Consider the following 26,069-nt stretch of genomic DNA (forward strand, 5'->3'; position numbering starts at 1 on the left):
AGAGAGAGGATTCTGGACCGATGATCCCACACTTCACGGATCTTGGGTGGCAGGCAATCCTGCCACAGACACCTGCCAACTGAACGTATCTCCCAGCACCGCAAAAACAAACCCGGTAAACCCCATAAGTCACTCTAAGCTTCAAAAGGGGACCCATCCCCCAATGCACAAACTCGATGCCAACTAACTCTGCCACAATAATCTAAAACAGCCGACACCATCATCAGGATAACAATAGCATGCACACTGCGTTCATGCTCACCCTGGACCCTGCACAGGTCACACATTAATATATGCACATCATATGCCACCAATGCCCTCCTGCTATGTACATCTTACGGCAACTGGACAGTCAGCTACGGTAAAGGATAAATGGACAAATCAGATATAGGAATGGGCATATACAAACCTGTAGGAAGAAGCACTTCAACACTCTCCTGGCACACTATAAGCACCTTAACGGTGGCTATCTGCAGCAAAAATTCAGCAGACTTTCAAGAGAAACTGGCTGACCTCAGTTCATCTTGCAAATTTGACACGTATCAGCTCTGGCTCCAAAGACTGTGATGGCTTGCAATTACAGACCAGTTTTCCGACATCTCCGATCAGAGGCAGGAGGGAAATCCGGAGGTGGTATTTACCATCAGCAAGCAAGCTAGAGCTAAACGAGGTTAGTCTCATGTCAGCGGTAGGGTGACAGCCGGCCTGCTAGAACAGGGCCTCACCCTCCTGAACTGAACTAACCTCGTTATCTCTAGCTTGCTTGCTAGCATATATATACCTGCCCCGGAAATTCTCACTACTGCGTCTGACGAAGTGGGTATTCACCCACGAAGTCACGCTCCAAAACGTCTGTTTAGTCGTCTGTTAGTCTATAAGGTGCCACAGGATTCTCTGCTGCTTTTACTGTGATCATAGTTTATTTTATAATCACAAAATATTTTACAAGACGAGTTTAGCAATTTGTTAATACATTTACAAAAGGGCAGGTCAGATCATTTTTTCACCTTGAAAGTGATGAAATTAGTGTTTAAAAAGAGTTCTTTTCATAAGGTAAAGGAAATTACAGTAGGAAAACACTTACTGTAAACTGTATTTGGCATCCACCCATGATGTAATCTAAGAAAGAATGCATCTTGTGGATCTGGAAATAAGAAAGCAAAGACATTCAGATGAACTGCGTATTGCTAAAAGATCCAGACTTTGAGATTGCTTGTTTAAAGAAAAATAAAACATCGGTGGGAATGGCATGGGAGAAATCAGAGAGAGAGGGAGAGACTTAAAGCTAAGTTAAGAGAGGAACAAAGAAAGATGAGAAAGCATCACAAACCATTCTGAAACCACCAAAATTATTTACGCATCAAGTAAATTATTTACTACATCAAGGAGAAAACAGAACAGCACTCCCCTGCCTGATGTCAATGGGTATTTTGCCATTGATTTAAGAGAGAGGAGCAGGCATTTTTTTCAATTCAGAGATATGACTTTGAAAGAATGGGAAGGGAAACATCTCACATATATGGTCATCCTGGTGAACTTTGATGTATGGATGCATAATTGCATTGTATGGCATATTTGATTGCTTACTGGTATTATACAACAACAGGAAGGAGTGATTGGGGAATGTTGATTGTGTGCACACTAGTTCCTCTACAAGGCTGTGTACGGGGAGACTTTGGCAAACCAGTAAAGTGCCTGAAACCACTATGGCTTATTGTTAAAGACAGCCTAGTCAGCAAGCTGTTACAAGCAAGTCTCAGCTTGACGAAGGCAGGAGGGGAGGGGGATTTAGGGTGCCACCGAAAGGGCAGCTTGACTCCACATCCTTCCTGATAAGAATTGAGTTAAAATTGCTAATACATGCATTTTCAGAGTAGGATATGCCCCAGGAATGTCTATTGAGGTCTCAAGGCTGCAAGTTCTTGAAGGACCCACACCTATCTATAATCAGAAGGAATCTCTTGCTTGAAACTGCTTACTTAACGAGGTTTCTTTAATTACTAATGTATAAATAAGGGGAAAAAGCTTGAGACAGGTGGGACTCGTTTCAGGACTGGCCTCTCCCTCTGGATGCATCTTGTGTTCCCCAGTGGCAGATGGGCTGCCACTGTATCACTCGAAAGCCACACTCAGCTTTGGTAATTATCAAGGGTTGGGGGTGTTTTACTAACTTGTTGTGGACATGTGTAAGTGCTTGAGACTAGTAAAGTTTAGCTTTAAGTGAAAGCACTCTTGTGTTGTCTTGTTTGTGCCAGCCATCTATCAGTCGGACGGCTGTGTCTCCACTGATTTATTTCCTGATGCCTCCTCGCACAGAGTGAAGTTACCAAGAGCTTTGGGTTGAAAGAACTCCGGGTAACAGCTGTAGTATTTTTCCTTTTTTGAGGGGCTCCATTTCTATTACTCCTTTATTCCCTGAAATATTTGGTTTTATGCATTCTTCATTGGTTATTTGACAAAGACATTGTTAAATACTGTAGAATGAAATAAATTCTAAAGTCTCCCCAATCGGCAAACTTACCTTAAAGTTCCCCGAAAAAAACTATGTTAAGGTGGAGTTAACACTGAGAACAATTTAGGGTACAACACATTACAGGAATGTGTTAATTATCCCCGAAACAAACATCGTAAATCAGGGAATTCATCGGTAAGGGTACATTTAAAAGAAATCCCAGTGTGTTAAGGTATGGATATTTAGGGCACCCAAACAACCTTAACTTTGCTTAACAGGAACACTGTGTTATAGTCACATATTTATGGTTACAACATTTTAGTGTCTAATCCCAGATGAGATTCAATTGATTTTTTTATTCCCTTCCCTCGCCCAATAGTGTCACTATGCAGGACACTTAAGGTTAAGAAAATGTTGAAAGAGGGTAGTTTTTCACAGAATTCTCTGAAAAAGAACATTATCTGTCAGCCTCTGCTAAAAGAGAAACTTTCTGTTATGAAGATTAATGGCAACAAATGACAATTAATCCTAAAACATTTTCTTCAAAGATAGCCTTGGGACAAGATTTCAGTGACTTGTTAGTGTAACAGAAGTTTTAAGTGTCTGAGTTACTTCATTCTTAAGATCATTTGGACAGGGGCGGGTGGGGGAGGGGAGGAGAGGCAGGGGAGTGGGGCAGGTGTGACAGACATTCATGGATTCCAAGATCAGGGGCCCTTGTGATCATCTGGTCTGACCTCCCTGTATAACACAGGCCAGAGAACTTCCCCAAAATAATTCCTAGAGCAGATCTTTTAGAAAAATATTCAATTCTGGTTTTAAAAATTGTCTGTGATGTAGAACCCAACACTGCCCTTGGTAAATTTTTCAATGGTTAATTCATCTCACTGTTAAGAATGTATTCCTTCTTTTCAGTCTGAATGTATCTAGCTTCAATTTACAGCCATTGGATAGTGATATAGCTTCTTCACTAGACTGAAGAACCTATTATTAAATATTTGCTCCCTGTGTAGGTACTTACAGACTGTAATTAAGTCACTCCTTAACCTACTTTTTGTGAAGCTGAATAAATTGAGCTCCTTGAGTCTATCACTTATTCAGCAAGTTTCCTAATCCTTTAATAATTCTTGTAGCTCTTCTCTGAATATTCGCCAATTTTTCAACATCCTTCTTGAATTGTGGACGCCACTGTCACCAGTGCCAAATACAGAGGTAAGATAACTTCTGTACTCCTACTCAAGATTCCCATTTAAGTAACCAAGGATTGCATTAGCCCTTTTGGCTACAGCATCACACTAGGAGCCACGGGTGCTGAAACTATTTCTATAGTGAGGGTGCTGAGAGCCACTGAGCCAAACAGTAAATCCTGTGTATGACGCAGGGCCAGTGCTACCATTAAGGTGAACTACGCAGTTGCCTAGGGCACCAAGATTTGGAGGCACTAAAAAGCGGTGCCCCCAATTTTTTTTTACAGTGTTCCTCCCCAAGTGCGCTGTTGCTGCTCCACTTCTCCCGCCTCCCAAGCTTGCAGCGCCAACCAGCTGTTTGGCGCAGCAAGCCTGGGAGAGGAGGAGAATTAGAGCGGCGGCAGTGTGCTCAGGGAGGAGGCAGAGCAGAAGTAAGCTGGGGTGGGAGGTGCTGCACAGCTCCCTGGGGGTGGGGAGCTGCCGCAGGGGGGGTGCTGCCGTGGGGGGGAAGGCACCTCAGGGCAGAGGAGGGTGCGGGGAGCTGCCGCAGGGCTGAGGTGCTCAAGGTGAACGTTTCACCTGGGCGCGAAACTTCCTTGTACCGGCCCTGGTATGATGGAAACCACTTCAAGGCAGGGGGGTTGCAGCACCCTGAGTTCCAGCACCTATGCTGGGAGCTTATGTTCAGCTGATTATCCACCATGACTCTCAAGTCTTTTCAGGGTCACTGCTTCGCAGGATAGAGTCCCCAGTCCTAGGTACGGCCTTCATTCTTTGTACTGAAATGCATATTTTTTGCTTGCGCTCAGTTTACCAAGCAACCCAGATCGTTCTGTGTTAGAGACCTGTCCTCTTCACTATTTACCACTCCCCCAATTTTTGTGTCACCTGCAAACTTTACCAGCAATGATTTCATGTTTTCTTCCAGGTTATTGATAAAAATGTTAAATAGTGAAGGGCCAAGAACAGATTCCTACGGAGCCCCACTAGAAACACACCTGCTCAACAATGACTCCTGATTTAAAATTACATTTGGAGACCTATCAGTTAGACAAATTTTAATCTAGCTAATATGTGCCACATTAATTTTATTTCATTCTAGTTTTTAAATTGAAATGTAATGCAGTACCAAGTTCAACACATTATGGAAGTACATCAACGCTATTAACTTTTATCAACCAGACGTTATCTCATCAAAAAAAGGTATCAATTTAGTTTGACAGGATCAATTTTTCATAATACCATGTTGATTGCCATTAATTATATTGTATCAGAGGGGTAGCCGTGTTAGTCTGGATCTGTAAAAGCAGTAGAGAATCCTGTGGCACCTTATAGACTAACAGACGTTTTGAAGCGTGAGCTTTCGTGGGCGTCTGACGAAGTGGGTATTCACCCACGAAAGCTCACGCTCCAAAACGTCTGTTAGTCTATAAGGTGCCACAGGATTCTCTGCTGCTTTTATTAATTATATTGCCCTCCTTTAATTCTTTATTGATCGAGTCATGTATCAGCTACATATTTGCATGGGATCAGTGTCAAATGGACAGACCTATAATTACCTTGCTTATCCTATTTCCCCTTTTAAAATACTGGCGCAACATGAGGTTTCCTGTAGTCTTCTGGAACTTCCCCAGTGTTCCAAGATGTATTGAAAATCACATTTACAGTGCAGTGAGCTTCTCAGCTAGCTCTCTTAAAACTCTTCAACGCAAACTATCTGAACTTGCTGATTTGAAAATGTCTAACTTTAACAGTATTTGTTTAACATCCTCTTTACATTCTAGTGGATTGAAAAGAGTGATCTCATCACATGATAGCGCTACACCAAATATGTAACAGAAATATTTATTGAACACTTCTGCTTTTTCTGCATTATTACCGATAGTTCTACCATGTCCATCTAATAATGGAAATTACCACAGGGTGCAGCATTTCTTAAAGGAACCACTTTAAAATTTTTAACTCAATGTAATTAACCTATTTACTGTAAGTTCTCAGAAAAGTCACTCTAAACTCTAAAAGAAAGAGATGTAATTTTGGGGACAGTACGGTGTTACAAAGTGGTTGAACCTCTCCTTTCAGTGCAATATTTTTTTATTGGGTAATGACCAGCTTCTCCATAGTAATGCTCTACTTTGAACAGTGAATCTATAAATATGGTATTAGAAAAATTGGTGATTTCCATATCAGTTGCACTCAGTTTACAGGTAAAATATGTTTTTACAGCTTTCAGCCTCTCAAACTCAACCTAGGTTCTGACTCAAGTTTCCTTCTTCAGCTTATGATGACAGGTTTTGTTGTATTTTTTATACGATATGCCTAAGAAAGGACAGACTGCCAGAACCCAAATAGCTTCCCTTTGCCTTTCCCAGGTTACAATTTTTAGCTCCACACTTTAGATTTTCTTTGTTGGCTCCATTTCCAAAAAATCTTTATAGATACATTATTAATAACTGGGAGGAGGAATAGATAAAGTATTCTTTCAAATGCCGGTACCTTGCACTGGTTAAGAATGACAATGCCTGAATTCTTGTAACTCTTCTTCTTTGCTCTGTACTTGGGGTTTATGCACTCCCACTGTACCTGTGAAAACACCAATTACTGCATGAAAGAAAATTCATGTAAATAAACTGAATTAATTAAGGTTGCATGGTATGTTCTCTATAGTTGATTAAGCCCCATCAAATGGTCCAAAGACAAAGATGGCTAAACATTAACTTCACAAGGAGTGATCTTAACTTAGTCCCAGGCCATGTGCAAACACCTACATTCTGGTATGCAAATATATGCATAGTACTCAAACAGACATCTAACTACCCAGATCTGTGTATACACATGGAGGTTTTACATGTGAGGGTTTTTAAAAAGAGATCATTTCAGAAAAAGTGGCTCCACATATAAATAAAAATGATTGGGGGAAACTGTCTGATACTCGACATTAAATACATTACTCCCTACGTATTAATACAGGGGCAGGCAACCTATGGCACGCATGCCAAAGGCGGCACGCAGGCTGATTTTCAGTGTCACTCACACTGCCCAGGTCCTGGCCACTGGTCCGGGGGCTCTGCATTTTAATTTAATTTTAAATGAAGCTTCTTAAATATTTTAAAAACCTTATTTACTTTACATACAACAATAGATGGTTATACATTACAGACTTATAAAAAGATACCTTCTGAAAACATTAAAATGTATTACTGGCACGTGAAACCTTAAATTAGAGTGAATAAATGAAGACTTGGCACACCACTTCTGAAAGGCTGCCGACCCCTGTATTAATATAACCTTGAGGGTTTGCATTAAACGACTAAGAACACAGCAATTCAGACCTGAGATTGAAGTACTTTCCTCAACCTCTTTTGTTGTAAATAGATCCTTGAGAGTGCAATATTAAATGCTGTAGATAGTATGAGAAAATAAGAAGTTAAAAATAAGAAGTTAATCTAAGTATGTAAAAGAAGGAGATTAAATACCCACTGCCACATAGCGCTAGCTGGAATGTTTTCAACTAAATTGTTTTTGTTGAAATATGCTGCTTTGTTGAAGCTGAAATGTTTTGCAGCAGAAACATCAATTTCAACTTAAAAGTTACTTGGTTTTGCTAGTTTAAGACAGACCAAATGTTCAAACTTTGAACTCTAAGTAGTACCTTCAAAATTATGCGTACATTCCTCTGCACAAGCATAACACACATTTGCATGTGCAAATACCTGTCTGCATATGTCCCATTTTGCATGAGCTATTACATATGCACACTTAGGGCCTGAGCTTTGAAAAAATATTGTCTTTAATGTTATTTCAGGAGCGTTTTTTTAAAAATGGGGGGAAACACTCAAGGAAATGGGTGTGTACTGACATGGCGCCAGGCAAGATGAAAAATCCATCCACAAAAGGGGCCATTTTTTAAACTGAATGATGTTGGCTTGAAGTTACTGTATTTTGTGCATTTGTGGAAGAAATAATTAATTAGGTTCTGACTCTGCAACATACTTAAGGATGTGATGCATTTTAAGCATGTAGATAGTCCCCTTGACTTCAACAGTCTTTAGGCAAAGCCCTAAGAGCAATTGTGACAGCCACCATCTTAGCCAACACACTGGAGATTGAACTCAGGACTTCCAGAACTAAAAGCATAAGTGGCTTTATTTTGAGCTAAAGATCCAAGCTGCTGCACTGAGGGACTGTAACAACTCATATTCTCTGTGGATCAGCACAGCGGAGGCCTTGTAACACACACTCACCGGTGAATTACACAATTACTTTGAATACTCAGCATTTCAAAATCAGGATTTCTCTCAGAATATCTAATGGGGAAGGGAAGGATATTGCTTTAGAGCAATGTGAAACCTTCTCTTCACCAAGGGCTAACTGTGCTGCCTGTACAGCACTCCTAACCTTGTGGTTCCTGGAAACAGGTGACCTAGCTGATAACAGAAAGAGAAAAAGTTTAACAAGAAAAATATTTCCAGGCTGTATGAAGTACAGCTGCCTGCGCCCCAGTTTGCCCTACAGCTCAATTATCTGTCTTGTGAAATGAATTTTCCAACTGAGGTAACAGGCAGACACAGGACCACATGTTCTGGGAAATTCTCCAGCAACTGCTTTTGTGTTCTCAGGAGGATAGTTCAGGCTCTCAAAAAAATCTAACAGAATTCTCCATGACAGGAGATGGCAGCAATGTAGAGGGAAGAAATGTAATTGCAATGCAAAAACATTGATCACTTGACTCTGAGTATATTTTACATTAAACTATCTTCACTGGTAGCAGCTATCCTATAAACTTATTGGATGCATTTATAAAAAGAAATTACTTAGTTTACCATTGCAATGGAGGCAGCGGTGTCTAGTGGAGAGGGCAAAATATAGGAGCTAGGAGTTCTAATCCCAACTCTGATACTGAATTTCACCAAACAGATCATCACAAACCTCACCACCTTCCATTCCAAGTGCAAGATGTACTTCTTTGACCTTGCCTTCTCCAGGATAAACTCATAGCAGTGTATACATTTTAAAAAAATAACAGTACAGTGTACATACAATTCTCCCTTGGGGAGAGGATGAACCACACATAATAGACGTTAGTCACTTAAGGCACTTCAGTGCTTAATGCACTTCAGGAAGGTGTTCAGCTTCTATGACGGTTTGGGTGGTAGAAGAACATACAGAATAGAATAGTAGTGTGCCCTTGGGCAAGTCACTTAATTTTTCTGTGCAGCAGTAAAATGTGGATAATAATGCTTACGCAGCTTTGTAAAGCACTTTGAGATCTATGGATGATATTCTAGATAATTCCAAAGTATTATTAAAATATGAAATGTACAGGCAATGAAAACCTAATTGATCAATTGGTCTCACAAGCCAAATAAATAATCATCTCAGGAAATTCGTGTCAAGTGAACAAACAAAAGGGAAGAATACATTTTATCAGGTAAATACACTAACTGACGTTTTGGTGAACTGAAAAGCTTTTGTAAAATAAAAAATGTTTAAACTCCCAGATCGTGGGTCGACTTAAAAATGACAATTTTAAAATAAAACTCACTTTCTCCTTTATCTACCTGCCAGACCCCAGAGCTCCACATTTACACAGCAGGAGCTGATTATAAGACAAGCACCATTTTCTAAAATTCCTATTCAATCCTTGCCGTGTCATCTGCTCTTCTTGAGGGAACAGAATCCTCAGCACAGGTTTTGACAGGTAAGAAATGATGCAAATTGTTTTGAATATTTTGCTTTCACTGCTAAGACAAGTTTGATTTTTTATGTACTCCTACATTCTGCTATTCATATGGTATTTGTCACATTTATTAATGATTCATTTTCATCATTTAAATTAACCTTTCAGCTGAGAGGTAACTAATACGAGAGTCTATACTCTGACATTATTGTTAACCATTGTAAAACTTAGATTCATCATTCTAATAGTGTGCCAGTTAACATTTCTGGCATATGCCTGACAGCTCTGGGCTATGTGAGCTCTTCTCTTGTCATGAAATAGGAGGCAATATGACTTCACTGCTTCCTGCTAGTTTATTACAAGAGCTGTGCAAAAGATTTTATAATGAAAACCCAAATGTAGCCTGGTTTGAGGTTTCTTTAGAAACCTCAGTGGCAATTCAGGTTGAGGGAAACAACTAAGTGAACCTGAGCTGTTTTAAGAAAACTTGAACCAGATTGTGTTTTCGGATTTTCCCCCCTTTTTTGCCCCCTGCCCTCCATGAAATTTGGCAAAATAATGCTGACACCTGTAAGGTAGTCATATTTCTAAACTTCCATTCTCTGAAGTGTGAGACACAGCTCACCACAACAAGGGACACTACTCCCTGAAATAAAGGACATTGTTTGCTTTCTCAAATGTTCCTTCTCTTACCCTACCAACCCCCCAGAAGTGGGGTGAAAAATTATGGGTCCCACTGAGACACTTCTTCCCATACACATGTAAAGGAGAGAGACAGTATCTACATTTGGCCCATGTGTCAAGAAAACTTCCTAAATGTACACATTTAAAGAATAGAATTTTTGAGCAGCATACTTCCAGAAATGGCATTGGCCAATATATCAAATCAATGAAGGTACCAGACTGAAGGGGTTCCATGTACCCTGAGGCAAGAGAAACTATGATACAGAGCTTTTGTTTTCACTTAGGGCCTGTGCTCGCATCAGATATACCCCTGGAAAATGCATGTGAGGAATATGAAGTATCATCAATGTGTATTTTCTCCAAAGAATTCCCTTTTTATTTCTTTATTTTTAATTTCCTCTTTCTTTTAGTGAATTGCTGCCAAGACAAAAAATAACCCATTATTATGTCAATGTCCTATTTAATATGTCATCCTGTTGACTCCAGGTGAGCAATTTGCTTTCAGGGCAGATTCATTCCTGCTGGTTCCCAAGGTTCAAATTGCACCTCTCTGTGCCAGTAAGGGTCATTACATTCTCTGCCTCCCCTCAGGAGGACAGGTGGTGTTTGCACACTGCTATCTGCTGGGGTGCCCACCATGGGTAGGCTGGCTGCTTTTAATCTCTGCCAGGGCTCCATAGGAGACTCGCAGGTGCAGACTGCAGTAAATATCAGTGCATCCTCTGTTTTCTTGACCAAGACGCTAAAGCTTAGCCAACACTTCTGGAGCTGTGCTGGCTGCCTGAAGATTACTGATACACTGTGCTTTTGCAGCCCCCCTTTTCTGCCACCAAGGGCCTGGCTTCTGACAGTGCAGACCATCGAGTGGATTTGACCTTCTGATGTTAAAAAGAGAAGTGGAGCTGTCTACTAAAACTGGGCATATTGAGACTAGCCTTGGTACATTACTAAAGTCACTAACTGCTTTACTGTCTTACACATGCCCACTTACGCGAGTGCAGTAGAACCCTGATCATCTGAAGGGCTTGGGACAACATTCAGGAGTTTGGATAGAGGGGGGACCTTTGGGCGGGCTTTGAGGCCCTCTCCTACACCACCTTAGAATCTCATGTATTGGAATTCCCAGAGAGAGGGGGCAGGGTTTTGTCTGACAGAACATTCTAATGAATGAGGCACATACAATGGAAATTCTATGGGGGAGTTAAATAATCTTGTGGAAATGCCAGAGGAGATAGTAGATGTAGGAAGGTTTCTCCCTTCCCTAATTTTTTCTTTGTAAATACAGAGACAGATTTTTCTATTACATAATTTCTCCCACTGCATTAGGGTCCAGGTGGTTTATGTTTCTATGGCTTTTTTCCAATCCATCTGGTTCTATTGCCTCTATTTTCAAAATTGTGTGTTTTTTTTTAAATTTTTAATTAGAAGAGGATTTCCCCCAGTTCAGCTGTGAACAATTTTGCCAATTAATCTTTATCATTCTTTTCCATTCTGCTTTTTAAGTGGCCAGGTTATTTAATGCATTAATAAATGTTATAAAACAACTGCACAATATAGCCCCCAATTCAGGAAAGCATCTTTATTCAGAACAGCATTTAAGCACATGCTAAACTTTAAGCATGTACTTAACGTATCACTGAAATCAATGCTGTCCTGGATAAGGGTGGAGTTAAGCATGTGTTTAAGTGCTTGTCCTGAATTGGGGCCATTGAGATGAAAGCTATGGTTAAATTGTGAAGGGACAGTTTTGGAATGATAAGACTCAAGGAAAGGTGAAATAGAGGGATAGGATATGTTTTGCAGATGTTTGTTAGAGGTTCAGTTTTTTAAAACAACCCTGATATGCGTTCTCCTAAATAATGTTTAGCATCTGCTGTAAAAACAGGAGTCTTTCTCTTTAAAGTAGAGGTGTTGTTTTGAGATGTGCAATGTCTGCCTGTCATATAAGGGGAATGAGATTTGGGAAATGACTTTAATAACTTTAGAAGCCTGTGACAGTACAACTCTCCCCGTACCATGCTGGGGATTAAAATGAACTTCGTAAAATTGCTCTTTGTTGTTTCTCCCCTCATAGCACAGAATACTTCATTAATCCATCTGGGTCAACCTGGATGTTATGGATCCCATGTCTCTGATGCCTTCCCATTAGTTTTATGGTTCAGACTTCTCTGATAATTCTTGTATGTGTCATTTCTGGTGACAGAGCATCTCTCTTTTGAAGAAATTTCCATCAGGGATGCACACATTTGGCCATTATTATGTGCTCTTTCTGCTCATAGACATTTACTTAAAGCTGCTGTTTTTTCACCAGGCTGGCCTTGCTAATATTATTCAGCTTGGTACCTGCCCCCTCTTTGTGAAAGCTCTCATTCCACTCAAACTCACTTTATGATTAATTTTTGACATGCACCAGTGCAATCTAGTAATCACTCTAAAATGTATGAGGCCAATTCAACCCTGCTGTAAGTGGATCCAGCTCCACTGACTCAATTTGGCCCTGTAAGGACGTTTGGATCAGGCTCCATATTAAGGCTCCATTTAAATGATTTATAAAGGGTTACTAAATGGCTGATTGATGTTAGAAGCATATTGCAAACATGAGTCACTTGTTATAGCACAGATGCTATAAATACATCTGCAGAATATGTTATAGATGGTTATAAGCAACCTACTCTCTTGTTAGACTCTGTACCAATTGGTTAGCCATTTATTAACCTTATTTATAAACAGAACTTTAATATAAAGTGTGAAACAAGTTTGCTTTGCATTTTTAGCTTGATTCCGAAATCTCCATTAAAGCAGTCACTAAAACACAGCCAGCAGTCTAGGAATCCAACATTATTAATTCCCTCACAGATAATTTATCAACACTCATGGCTCCAAGATTAAATAATAATAGGAAATGACAATGTCTCAAATTAGATATGCCAAATCATTTATCATTTTCAATAACTGCCATCAACCCCAATTTGTGAGGCTCCCACCAACATACAGAAATGGAATTATTAATGAGGTAATAATTCAATTTTCTCTTAGGAACTGTAATTCATAAGAAACTGGTTAGTTACATCGTGATGATTTCCAGTCAGAGCTGTTGGCAGCAAAGGCAGGGCAAGCAATGGGGAAAGGAAAGAGAGAAAAATGACACTCAACCAATAAAAGGTCTTTGGCCATCAGGTTAGTGTTCTGTCTCTTCCCAGGCTGTGAGATTGGTTTGCAGTTGTATTCCAGCAGCTGATAGAACTTATACGATTAGACTTGCATGAATATAAATAAGAGAAAGAAATTTGCCTGGAAATAGAATTAGAAGGAGAGACGAGTTGTATTAGGTACGTAATTACAGTAACAGTGGCATCTCCCCTTTTTGCTGCTTTCATTTTCAGAACATCTTGTCCAGATAATAATAGGATACGCAGTGGCACCGCAGGATCGGTAAGTTAGTTCAAATATCCTTCCCAGAAGCAGACTGGCAACTTTCTGGATCTGAGTGTTGCTAATAAGTCAGTCTTGTGATGGGAAGGTCAGCTGCCCCGGGAGGGATAAGAAGCTTGCTCAGAAATTCCAATTAACTTTAACTCATCTCCAGTTTCTGCTGAAACCATTAGTGATTTTTTAATTTAGTGTAATGCCTGCTGAGGAACATGGCTGGGAAATAACTTAATGTTTTAATGTACCCATTGTTAGACATCTTAACAGCATACAATAAGAACACAACAAAACATTTAAAATGGAAATTAAAGAACCAATTACTCCCACATGGAAAATATCCAAGGGATTTCATGAGGGTCAGGATTTTACCTCAAATGAAAATAAAAAAATGGAATTTCAAGGGCATTTTCTACATATTTATAAATACTCTAATATTAAAGGAAACAACATTGCCTTCAAGATTATAGACTGTGCTTTATACACTGATGCACTGAGTTCCACTGGTCCTAGACCATCCTTGATTCTACCCTGTTCCAGCTCCAAACACAGTTTTCACATTCCATTGTATCTGCTCTTAGTAAAATCTCTAATGACTCAATCCTGGCCAAATCTCAGGGCTGTCCCTTTTCATCTTCCCTAATCTCTCAAATTGTTTTGTACACCACTGACCACTCTCTGATTCTTAAAATTCTGTCCTCCATCAGCTTCTGCAGCTCTGTCCTCTCATGACTCTCCTTCTACTTCTCCAATGGCTACTTTAGTGTCTTGTTGGGTGGATCTTCCAATTGCCTCTTCATTGGATGTTCCCCAAGGTTGGGCCGTTGGTCTCCTGCTTTTGTCTCGCTAGACCCCATCTGTAGATGCTCTTATCCACAAGCATCAATTAATACCTTCAGCAACAACCCACTAAGCTAGTTATCTACTGGTTCTCACCATGCAACCCACATCTCAGCTTGTCTGGCATTTCCTCAGAGAAATCAAGATGGTAACATAAGCTCGACAGAGTCAAAACTGAACACAAAACCCAAGTCAACTTTCCCCTCTCCTTCATACCTCTATTACTGCAGATTACATCACCATCATCACAGTCTCTTAGGTCCATTTTCTTTGGCCCACAAATCCAGACTGTATCTTAGTCTTGCAGCTTCTACCAATATAATATGTCAAAGATTCTTTCTTCTCTTGTCTGTCTCAACTGCCAAAGCTGTTGGCCTAGGTTCTCATAGTCTTGTTCTTCAACTACTGTAATCTCTTTCTGTCTGGCCCCAGTGCCAGCTACATTGCTTCCCTCAAGTCCATTAAAAATGCTGTTGCTAAGATCATTTTCCAGGCTCATAATTACAAACAAATTTCCCCTCTATTTGTATCCTGCCACTAGCTCTTCTTCTTCTACAGCACTAAATACAAGCTAATCTTGTCCTTCCCCATTTAAACTCACCCTATGCATAAGATCTACTAACTAAATCAAGCCCCACCATTGCTCTGCCAGCGATGTCACACTTCATCACTGCTTTGTCTTCTTCTCCCTCTGGCACCAGCCCTGGATCTCAGTGTGATTTACAAATATCAATTAATTAAGTCACTCAACTTCCCAGTAAATTAATGTTATTATCCCCATTATGCAACTACATAAATTAAACTATAGAAAGACTATTTATATTCTGGTTTTCAAAAGTGCTGAGCACTTGCATTTCTACTGACTTCCATGGGAGTTGCAGGTACCCAGCATCTATGAAAAGAAGATCCTTATCAGAAGATTTGCTCAAAGTTACAGATTCAAGCACAGAGCAGAGAAAGGAATGAAAGAATCCTAGCTCCCAGTTCTGTGGGTTAACCACTTCTCAACAAAGCAACAGTGCAGGGATTTTACAGATAGCACATGATATATATTTTTATACTAGTGAATTATCAAGAGATTTCATGGCAAATCTTAGGAGCTTTCATGACACTTCCTATGAAAATGGTTAGCTTACACAGATCACCTATTTAGTAGAGATGAACTGGTTCAGACAAAATCAGAACTTTTTTATCCATCCATTCAGCAAACCTTCTGTTTTGTGTTCACTCTTGAGTTTCTCTACTCTTCTTGGGTTTGGTCAAGACCAAATGCAGGAGGATGGAGAAGCTACTCTTACTGCACTTCCCCTTCCAAATATAACCAAGAAACTCTTGAAATCTTGTGAGAAGTAAGATCAATATTTTCATAAACTTCCAGATCAATTTCAGAACATAAGAACAGCCACACTGGGTCAGACCAAAGGTCCATCTAGCCTAGTATCCTATCTTCTGATGGTGGCCAATGCCAGGTGCCCCAGAGGGAATGAACAGAAGAGATAATCATCAAGTGATCCATTCCCTGTCACTCATTCCCAGCTTCTGGCAAACAGAGACTAGGACACCATCCCTGCCCATCCTGGCTAATTAGCCATTGATGGACCTATTCTCCATGAAACCAAACAGGTTTGGGTAAACTACCAAAATGCACCTCCAGTCTTTCAAGGGGGACCCAGCACTGTACTCCAGGTCAAATTTTGGACTCAACAATGAACTGTAATGAAACTCTCCTGATACATCTAATAAATAGGTGGGCTCAAATTCTATACTAACTTACACTCCATTTAAGTCAATGGAACTGCATAAGGGGCAAGTCAACTTGAAATCTGGTCAGGAAATTCAGATGTCATACAGGGTTTGCACCTACCTGTCTCCCTTCCATTGCTCCTTGCATTTCCTTGAATGTTGAACTAAATTCTCCAATGAAGTCATGTTTGCCATTGGAGTCCCAGTCCCAAACTATGCACTGATGAGGGAGAGGAAAGAAGAGAGGAAAACATTGTTTTCTTTAGGCAACAAATTTGTAACTGAGGAGCAATTACAGTATTTATTTGATGAAATGTTACTATGGAAACAAAATTAAGCAGTAAAAACACATTCTTGTCAAGATCGGAATGAAACATAGCTTACCAGAAGGGTGGCATGTTTATTGTATTAATGGCTGAAATTGCATGTTTAATGAAAGAATTGATTGAACAGATCTTATATCCAAGTATACAAAAGCATGTTAGGTATAATTGTATATTAGTGTTCACACAATGTTTTGAGTTATAATAATACTGAATACTTTGCTCTGGAAAGTGCTTTACAAACACTAATTCATCTTTATAACACCCTTGAGCGGTAGGTAATCATTATTATTCCCATTTTACATTTAATGAAAGAGAAACAGAAGTTACGCTGAACAGTTTCTCCAATGGCCTTTGTGCCTGTGTGCTTCTTTGTTAGGTGCCCATCTTGAGATACCTGGTGCTCATCACCTGCTGTTCCAGTTGCCTTTCACTAGAATTGTGTGGACTCAGCACTTCTGAAAATCAGACCCAAAGTGTCTCAGGTTGGCACACAAAAATGGAGGTGCCCAAAATCAGATGTCACTTTGTAAACGTTCGCCTGAATGACTTGCCCAAGGCAAGAAAACAAATCAGAGGAAGAACTGGGGTTTGAATCCAAGAGTTCCTGGCTCTAAAGAGTAGATCACACTGCCTATTAATACGTACATATTTTAGCAGCAGCAGCAGCAGAGCTGGCCATAATTGCAGGCGATTTCCAATTTAACTGCTTGTTTTCAGCCATTCATAACTTTCATCTGTAAACATAGTCACTCTTGCTAACTTATAAGAGAATACACCATCACCTTGAACTTTAGAAAAGTTATTTATTGATTTTGATTACAAAAATATGAAAAAAAAAACCCCACAGAGAAGTGAAACATTTCATGGTCCAGCTGCCCACCTTGACTGGCAAGCAGCTTAACATTCATAGAACAATATAATGGTTAAACAACAGATTTTAAAACTGGCACATTGTCAGTAAATATTCCAACACACATTGCTCCCTAGGTTCCTTCGGACAAAAGTTTGCGTACTTGGACAGGTCTTGCAGCTTGCCTGGAAGGTCAATAAAAATAGACTCTAGGTCCAGGGGACCAGCTTGGCAAGCCAGGAACCTGGCTTCAAATGTAGGTGTTATTTTTCATCTCTATATCTCAACCAGGTTCTTAAATTCATGAAGCCAGGTACCTTAGTCTGTTTTGTGGAGAGAGGGCAGGGAGGCAACTACATTCTTAACTGAGACTTCACAGGTGAATATGTCACTGCTCACTTATCATTTAACTTCCTTTCTTCCAAAGACTTTATTGTAGTTTGACCTTTCAGACTCTTTCCTATTTAGAATGCCTCATAAACGACATGGTCTACTGCAGTCAAGTTTCTTTGATTCACAAACAAGCAATATGTAGCAGTCACACAAGGAAAACTGCAGTATCTGTGCTCTTCCAGACTCTAATCAGTGGGAATGGTTCACGAATTAGACACCTCCCTCTCTTGAGCGTTGTGTCGTTGTATCAGGTGCATTTTTTTTTTTTTTACCTTTCTATGCAATGGTCCCAAAGGGATGGAAATCTTCAAATCAAACAAGTAAAAAGATTTCTCTCTAAAGCACAGAATTGTTTGATGACAGTTTTGACAGAGATGGAAGGGATATGTTCCTCTGTGTGCATGTTTCTAGATTTAGTTTTATTCAGCAACAATAGTATAGAATTGGATTCCCTGTTCTGATACCAGGAATATCTCTTGAAATATAACTTGAAACAGCATTTCCATCACTAACAGTCAGGGCCGGCTCTGGCTTTTTTGCCGCCCCAAGCAAAAAACAAAAACAAAAAACACGTGCAGGGTGGCTGGAGTGGTGAAGCAAAAAAAGAAAAAAAAAAACAGAAAAAAAAAAACCTTTAGGGCGGCCAGAGCCAGGGTGCAAACTTTCAGTGCCACATACTTGGTGGCTCGCGGCTGCCCCCCCTGGCCGCGCTGACTAGCGGGACTCCCTGTGCTGCAGACGTGCCCCAAGCAGCAGAGTGTGTGCCCGAGCTAGCCGGGGGGGGGGGGGCAGAGGGAGGAAGTAGGGAGGAGAGAGAGAGAAGGGGCGTGGCCAGGACTTCCTTCAGCCGGGGTGCTCGCCACTCGGCACCTCCTGCCGCGCCGCCTGCCGGGAGGGCTCCACACCACTCCTGCCTGCAGGTGAATTGAAGGTCGATGGGGAGGGAAGGATGCAGGCTGCCAGGCTTGCTGCAGACCTGACACTGGCTGAGGCAGATGGAGCGCGCAGCCCGCTCCCAGCAGGGTGCTCCCCTCCTCCATGCCACTGCCCCCTACAGGGTGGCCAGAGCAGCGAACAAAAAAAAAAAAAAAGGGGGTGGCTGTGCTACCCTAGGATTGGACGGAATGCCACCCCTTAGAATCTGCCACCCCAAGCACGAGTTTGCTCGGCTGGCACCTGGAGCCGGTCCTGCTAACAATGCAGATGAACCCTTTATAATGAAATCGTCATACTAAAAAACTCTGGTACACGTACATTCTTAACTACAGCTGTTAGGGAGACTGGTCAAAAAACCCACAAAAACAATTTTGCCAACATTTTTGAAATTTTGAATTTTTTTCTGTTCCACCTAGTTTGAAATGGATCCACTTTCTGTTTTCTGTGGAATGGTCTGCTAATGTGTTTTACTAAAACAATTTTCAAAATGTATTTAAAATGTTTTTCCAATTTTTTTATTTGCTGAAAACACAGATTTCCGAAAGAAAACACTGTTTCTGGTGAAATACGTTTATAAATTAAAATTCTAATGACTGAAAATTATTTTTATAATTAAAAAGAACATTGGTGAGGATATTGGTAAAATAAATCTTGGAAAATGTAGTGAAAATGGAAAATTTCAAAAATATTGACACGTTTTTTGCAAAAGGGCAAATTTTCAATGAAAAAAAGTTTCCACATGAAAAACTTCAACAAGCTCTAATTTTTAGTGTGCAATTAAGCTCCACTAGATGATGAACATAGGATCAGACACAAGGTTACCTCTGATCTCCACCATGAGCAAATGAGAAGCTTTGAAACAATAAAAATAAAATCAGTTTCTGCATAAGAAAACTAAGAGTTAGAGCTCTTCACCTACAGAATATAATGAAATGCCCAGTGTGATAGTCCTATAGTATACAAAATGGTAATTGTTGCACAAATAGGACTCCAGTTATTAAACAACTCAGAACTGCTGTTGAATGTGTGATAATTGACTCAGTGAGATTAATTGATATAGCACAAAACAAACTCTCTGAGTACTGTGTGGTTTGGAGTAATATCTTGAATCGTATTAAAAGGTTCTTGAATATTTATTTTGTTGATATGTGGCCAATTGCACCACAATAATGAGGATAATGTATCTTTATTTACTTAGTGAAAAGATGTGTAACAGAGTCTGAGATTCACGTTATACTATTCTACGTTAGGAGTTTTTATTATTGTTTATATTATATATCAATTCTGTTCAATTGATGTTGCTGTCTTGTATGCAGGACAAAACTTGTAGACCACATTCACAAGTATGTGCCAGATGCTTTGCATCACTCTGATGAAACAAAGCAATGGAGTTTTTGGCTGGTTTGCATCAACGGAGAGGCACAAAGCAGCCAGAGCATACCCCTTATTTGTATATTACATACCAAAATACCTATGTTAAAATAATGGTGTTTAGGTTTCAAATTCAAGCACTTTGAAGATGGAAATGCCAGTTTAAAGTTGCCAGTGTAACCTTAATTCTTCCCCTCTGAATGCCCATCCAGTGAGGCAGGGGTCCTGTGAAAAAATAGTATGTGCTCATGTAATTAAAGACTGTCATAATGCATATGCACAAGGGGGCTAAATAAAGGTTGCACAGGCAAAGTGAATGTGACATTCTATCAAATTAGCATGATAGTGTTTTACACCTACTTTGCAGAATGAATATGACTAGATAAGGGGACAGGGTGTGGAAATCACACTCAGTATGTCCTATAATCTGATGGCAGCACTATACTGTATGAGTATTTATTATGCACTTCAAAAATAATTAAAGTTTTTAAAAACAGAGAAGTGAAACATTTCAGGGTCCGGCTGCTCACCTTGACTGGCAAGCATTTTACCTGCTTTCCCTCCTCTCGTCTGACATAGACCAGTTAGTCAGCACTTGTAGCTACAGAGGACAAATGCTAGCGGCCCCATGCTCCTGAACAGAAGTACTGAACTGGTGGCAAATGCTGTTGAGTGCTCATGCAATACCCATCAATTTCAGTTAGCTGCAGGTAAAGGGATTCAGCACGAGAGCACAGGACTAATCTTCTGCAGCTGCAAGCCTCTCTCTGACAAATGGAAAAAGAAAAATCCAATGAAGGGAGACAGGTTCATAGACATCTATGAACAACAACAAAAATAATGTGTTTCTTTGCCCTCAGTATTATGTGGCCACTAAAGTTTGGAGGAGAAGGACCAACATTAGTTTTTCAGTAGCCCTTAACCATAGTATTTTAATTCCAGCTATGTCCTCCAAGTTCTACCTCCCAAGGTGGCCCTGTGTGATCTTGCTCTAGTCACTGCTGAATTGCTGGATCCGCTTTCCACAGGTTACTGGAATAGAAAATGAGCAAAGAATCATGTTGCTTTAGTGACTCATCTATTATCTGCTTTTCATTAGGATTCTGAGCAGAGGTTAAGAAGAGGGAAGGACTATTAGGGAGATTAGAATTTTAACTGGAGATTATCTAAGTCAAATTATGTTTAACACATTTAACAAAATAGGGATCAAGATGCTTGTTTGTTTCATTCCAGAGGTGGTCTAACTTTAGCGTTTAGGAAGCCACGTACTATTTGGCACAACCTCAGCAGTTGAAGGGATACACCAGGGATAGTTTACAAGGAAACACAGTATACTGGCACACTTGTACTGGAGCAGCATGGGCTCTCCATCTGCATGTGCTTTATGGCAGTCAATACTTGACAGCTAGATCAAGCACACACAAGACACACGTGACCGGCACCAGAGCTGCAATCTAAGCTGGGGATCCCGTATGGGGCAGCTCCTTCTCCCTGGGGCAGAGATGACTTTGCAGCACCAGCTCCCACTTCGCCTCCCTCCCCATGCCACTCGGATGGGGGTTTGGCTCAGCCCAGCCCAGCCCAGAAGGGTGTGGGAGCAGCGCCCTTAAAGATCAGGGCCTGCGGCTCATTGCAGAGCCTGGCCTCCAGCTCTCACACACAGCACAGGGAGGGAAGGGCATTTCTCCTGCCCCAGCCTATCTCACTTGGAGACGCAGACTGACAACACCCCTCGCCCCTCCTGTGATCGCTGCCTGCAAATCCCACCGCCAGCTTGGCCCAGGGCATAGGGACTGGGGATGCTGGGTCATCAGTCCGCCCCAGCCTGTTCTCAACCAGGATCAACTCCCACCTGCATCTCGTGGACAGCCCATGCTTCAGCTCCCAGCCCAGCTTTGCAGGTGGCAGGTGAGTCCCAGGGGAAGGGGAGAGTGAGCATGGGGGCAGGGCTGCAGCGTCCGGTTTTAAGAAATTGGAAAGTCGGCAACCCTGATCACACTTCCTTTGTGTGACCACCAAGCTCACCCCAACATCCCTTCTTGAACTCTAATATGTTCCACAAAAATATCACATGGATTTTACTAAGCAGCCTACAACTCCAGACACTATTAATATTCAGCCATGCTGTCTGTACAGTAAAAGTAATTTTTTCCACTCCCAGGAGTTGTGGGAAGCTTTGGCATCATGACTGTCAAGGGAAGGATAATTTATCTCACAAGGGCCTTCAGGTTTTCCCCAGACATAGTTCTGGACAAGGGTCCCAATAACCAAATTCAGATTTGGATCAAAATTGGCTCAGATATTTGTTTCCTTAAAAGGCTGTAGACTGTGGCCTTTGGTGGGTAGGTAGGTAGGTAGGTAGGTGAGTGTTCATTTCTGGACCCAAATACAGGGTGCAGCCCTAATCAATATAATTTATTTTGACCAATCAAGTTTAAACAAACATGTTCCCATTGCAGGCTTTGGTTTAAGAATTTAGATGGCACTTGCCATTTCTCAGAGACAATGGACTGAGCCAGATATGCCCCATTTTTGTAACAAAACTGAGTTGACGGATACTAAATGGTAATGTAAAGATATAAATACACCTCTACCCCGCTGTAACACAATTGTGGGGAGCCAAAAATCTCTACCGTGTTATAGCTGAAACCCCATTATATCGGGGTAGGGGTGGCAGGGCTCTGGCGGTGATTTAAAGAGCTCTGGGCTCCAGCTGCTGCGGGAAGCCCCAGGCCCTTTAAATCGCTGGTGGAGCCACACCGCCACAGCCCCAGGGTGGGAGAGGCAGGGCTCCAGCAGTGATTTAAAGAGCTCCTGGCTCCAGCCGCTGTGGGGAGCCTGGGCCATTTAAATCGCCGGCGAGCCCCACTGCCACAGCCCGAGGGTAGGAGTGGGAGGCCTCCAGCGGGATTTAAAGGGCCTGGGGCTCCCCACAGCAGCTGGAGCCCTGGACCCTTTAAAGCTCCGCCAGAGCCCCGCTGCTACCGTGCTATACGCAAACTTGTGTTATATCGGGTCACATTATAGAGGGGTAGAGGTGTAGTCACCCTTCCAGCAGCAATAGTAACATTAAAACAAAAAGTTTTCTAAAGTCAACACTATGAATAAAAAAAATTCCCAGAAACAGGTGGCTCGATCATCAAACTGCAAAAGTTTGTCACTCATCAGGGTTTTTACTACTCTGCAATGATCTCCAGTTGGGATACAGTGATGAAGTCTCCCACTGAATATTTGCAATAAACCTTCTACTCTACACTTGGCCCAATCTCATTTGCATGTTCTTATAGGAAATCCTTTGTCTAATACCTCAGGGGTTTTTTGCTATGACAACAGCTGAGCAATATATTCAAAGCAAAATTGAAAGAACTTGAAATTTTCCTATTTTCAAATGTATGGAGTTTCTACAAAGTTGCAAGGACAAATTCAGTTCCCAGTTACACAGGTCTAAATCTGATTGACTCAACATACAACAGGGGAATAACTCCAGATTACACATGTGTAACTGACAGAAACTTGGTCCAGAAATTGGTCTAGGGTGTTTTGTGTGAAATATTTCACAAGTGAAATTTTCATCAAAGTCAGGCATGATTTCCCCCCTTCTCTTCACTATTTGGGTGTCCGAATTTTTTTTTCCTCATTTCAGATGTTTGCTGGGACTGGTTACTTGGTGGCAATCAAACGGCTGAAGTCACCTGATATTTTTTCTGGATCCCTGACTGGCTAAACCCCACCATGCCCCTAGCTCATCAGAGTCAGCAGAAGATAATCTGACATTTTCTCAAAGGGAGCAGCTACACTATTCTGAACTACTCAGAAAATGAAATGAATGGGAGCAGGAGAGTTCACATGTTTCAGAATTACTCTAGCAGCCTGTGTGCAGACTTGGGAAGACAACCTGACAACAGTTTGCACTTGGTTTCTTGAAGCCTAGAATTTTTTTCTTGTAGTGACAGTTTATATTCTGCAAAATCTTAATATGTCTCATAGCTCAGCAAGAGAGCTAGATCTGCCCATGGCGTAATCCTGGCCCCACTGAAGAGAATGGGACTTTTACCATTGATTTCAATGGAGGCATGATTTCATCCCTCATGTCTGATACCTCTGTGCTACGTTTGCATGATATTTAAAGGGGCTGGGGCCATAACAGACTCAGTTATCTGCAGATCAAACACAAAGAGGGACCTGTAACACAGAGGTTCTCAATCTTTTTCTTTCAGAGGCCCCTGCAACATGCTATAAAAACTTCACGGCCCACTTGTGCCACAGTAACTGGTTTTCTGCATATAAAAGCCAAGGCCAGAGTTAGGGGGTAGCATGCAGGGCAATTGCCTGGGGCTCCGACAAAGCTACATTGCTCAGGCTTCAGTTTCAGCCCTTGCTGATGGGGCTCAGGGATCTGGGCTTCAGCCCCAGGCAGTGGGAGGACTTTAGCTTTCTGCCCTGAGCCCCAGCGAGTCTAATGCTGGCCCTGCCTGGAGGCCCCCCTGAAACCTGCTCCAGGCTCCCTAGAGAGCCCTGGTCCCCTGGTTGAGAACTACTGCTGTAACACACACACACACATTGGTGGGTTACACTTAGCTAATGGGTAAGTGATTCATCAGTCTTTATGGCACGTCCTAACCAGTGACCAGCATAGTTCTTGGGCATGGCTGCAATACAAATGAGAATTTTTAATAATTATCTTTTCTGCAGGTCCAAAAATGCAGAATGCAGTGCTTTAAAATTACTGGCCTGAACGAAAAGTAGAGGAGGGAGAAGAATTCTTGTTCTGTTTTCTACCACGAATGGCAGTTCCTCTCTTTCAAGATCAGAGATTCAGTTAGTATTTTATTGATTACTGTTACATGACACTGGGCTGAACTGCATTTACTTCCCCACTCCGGCCCTTGCAGAAAGTCCTTCATTGTAAAAGGGACATTCTATGGAATCTTCAGCACCGAACTAGATTCTCAAAACCACTGTCTGAAAATGTTGAACACATCAGCAGTGAGTCAGCTGGGGAAATCTCACAGCTGGAAGCCGCCTTTTACTGACAACTCACAGCAGGCAGGGACCATTAGGTACCTTCAAAACAGACTGCTTTAACCAATGGCTTATTATTTGTATTACTTATTATTGTTGTTATTTACTTTTGTCATTCTATTATTTTTACTTTGTATTACCACAGCACCTAGGAGCTTTAGTCATGGACTAGGACCCCACCATGCTAGGTACTGTGCAAACAGAACAAAAAGACAGTTCCTTGAAATAAAATCATGTACAATAGCACTTTACAGCCTAAGACCCGATTTTCAGTCACTTGGACGGGGTGCTGTGGTGAATGTGAAATGCATACCTATTGGCACTGTGCATGCAAATCCCCAGTTTGAAGGACTGGGGTGCCTATCAAGTTCCACACACATCCAAAACAGATTTGTATGCACACTTCTGGTAGCACATACCCAAAGTAGGTACATAGTTGTGTACTCATAATGCGCATGCCTACACATTTATTGAATATGAGGCTCTCAATACATTTACAGCAAAGAGCTCCATGTTAACTACACATTCCCATCTCTCTGTGCCCTCAGCAAAAATGACCCAAGCAACGTTGGATGGAGAAACAGAAGTGGAATAATTTTTAAATATCCTGTTTGTATTCATAAAGAATTCAGTGTCTAATGCATAACAAACACATTATGGGCTACATCCTCAATTGGTGTAAATTAGCACAGCTACGTTTACCTAGCTGAGGGTCTGGCCCTATTAATCCACTTTCCCCACCCTTTACCTCATTACATAACATGCAACTGTTTCTAAATCATAACATAACAGACATATGCATGATGGCTACTTTTGAAAACACTTCATTCAGATTCCTTCTTGTTTAAGTGGGAAGACTATCAAAGTATCTCATTCAGTTTTTTCAATAAATAGTCCCCCCCCCCTCTCATTTTGTTCCAGGCAACAGATGATGAGTACAATATTTTTGTGAGAACTGATCAATCAGTCCTCGCCAGGGCCGCCCAGAGGATTCAGGGGGCCTGGGGCAAAGCAATTTTGGGGGCCCCTTCCATAAAAAAAATTACAATACTGTATTCTCGTGGGGGCCCCTGCGGGGCTCGGGCAAATTGCCCCACATGCTCCCCGCCAGGGGCGACCCTGGGAAAAATAAACCTTCCACATCTTGGCACAAACCCAG

General features: G+C 41.3%; 1 protein-coding gene across 2 annotated transcripts in view; it reads right to left on the reverse strand.

The window, feature by feature from the left end:
- CPNE4 (copine 4) overlaps window positions 1–26,069 on the reverse strand; it is a 464,843-nt gene that overhangs the window by 55,338 nt on the left and 383,436 nt on the right. For both annotated transcript variants that reach the window (XM_032805885.2, XM_032805883.2), the window contains exons 8-10: window positions 16,134–16,232; window positions 6,136–6,222; window positions 1,085–1,144 (exon numbers count right to left, since the gene is read on the reverse strand). In XM_032805885.2, coding sequence (XP_032661776.1) covers window positions 1,085–1,144; window positions 6,136–6,222; window positions 16,134–16,232 — 246 coding nt within the window. The remainder of the gene's footprint in view (window positions 1–1,084; window positions 1,145–6,135; window positions 6,223–16,133; window positions 16,233–26,069) is intronic.

Source organism: Chelonoidis abingdonii, chromosome 2 (genome assembly GCF_003597395.2).
Source record: "Chelonoidis abingdonii isolate Lonesome George chromosome 2, CheloAbing_2.0, whole genome shotgun sequence".
Lineage (NCBI taxonomy): Eukaryota > Metazoa > Chordata > Testudines > Testudinidae > Chelonoidis > Chelonoidis abingdonii.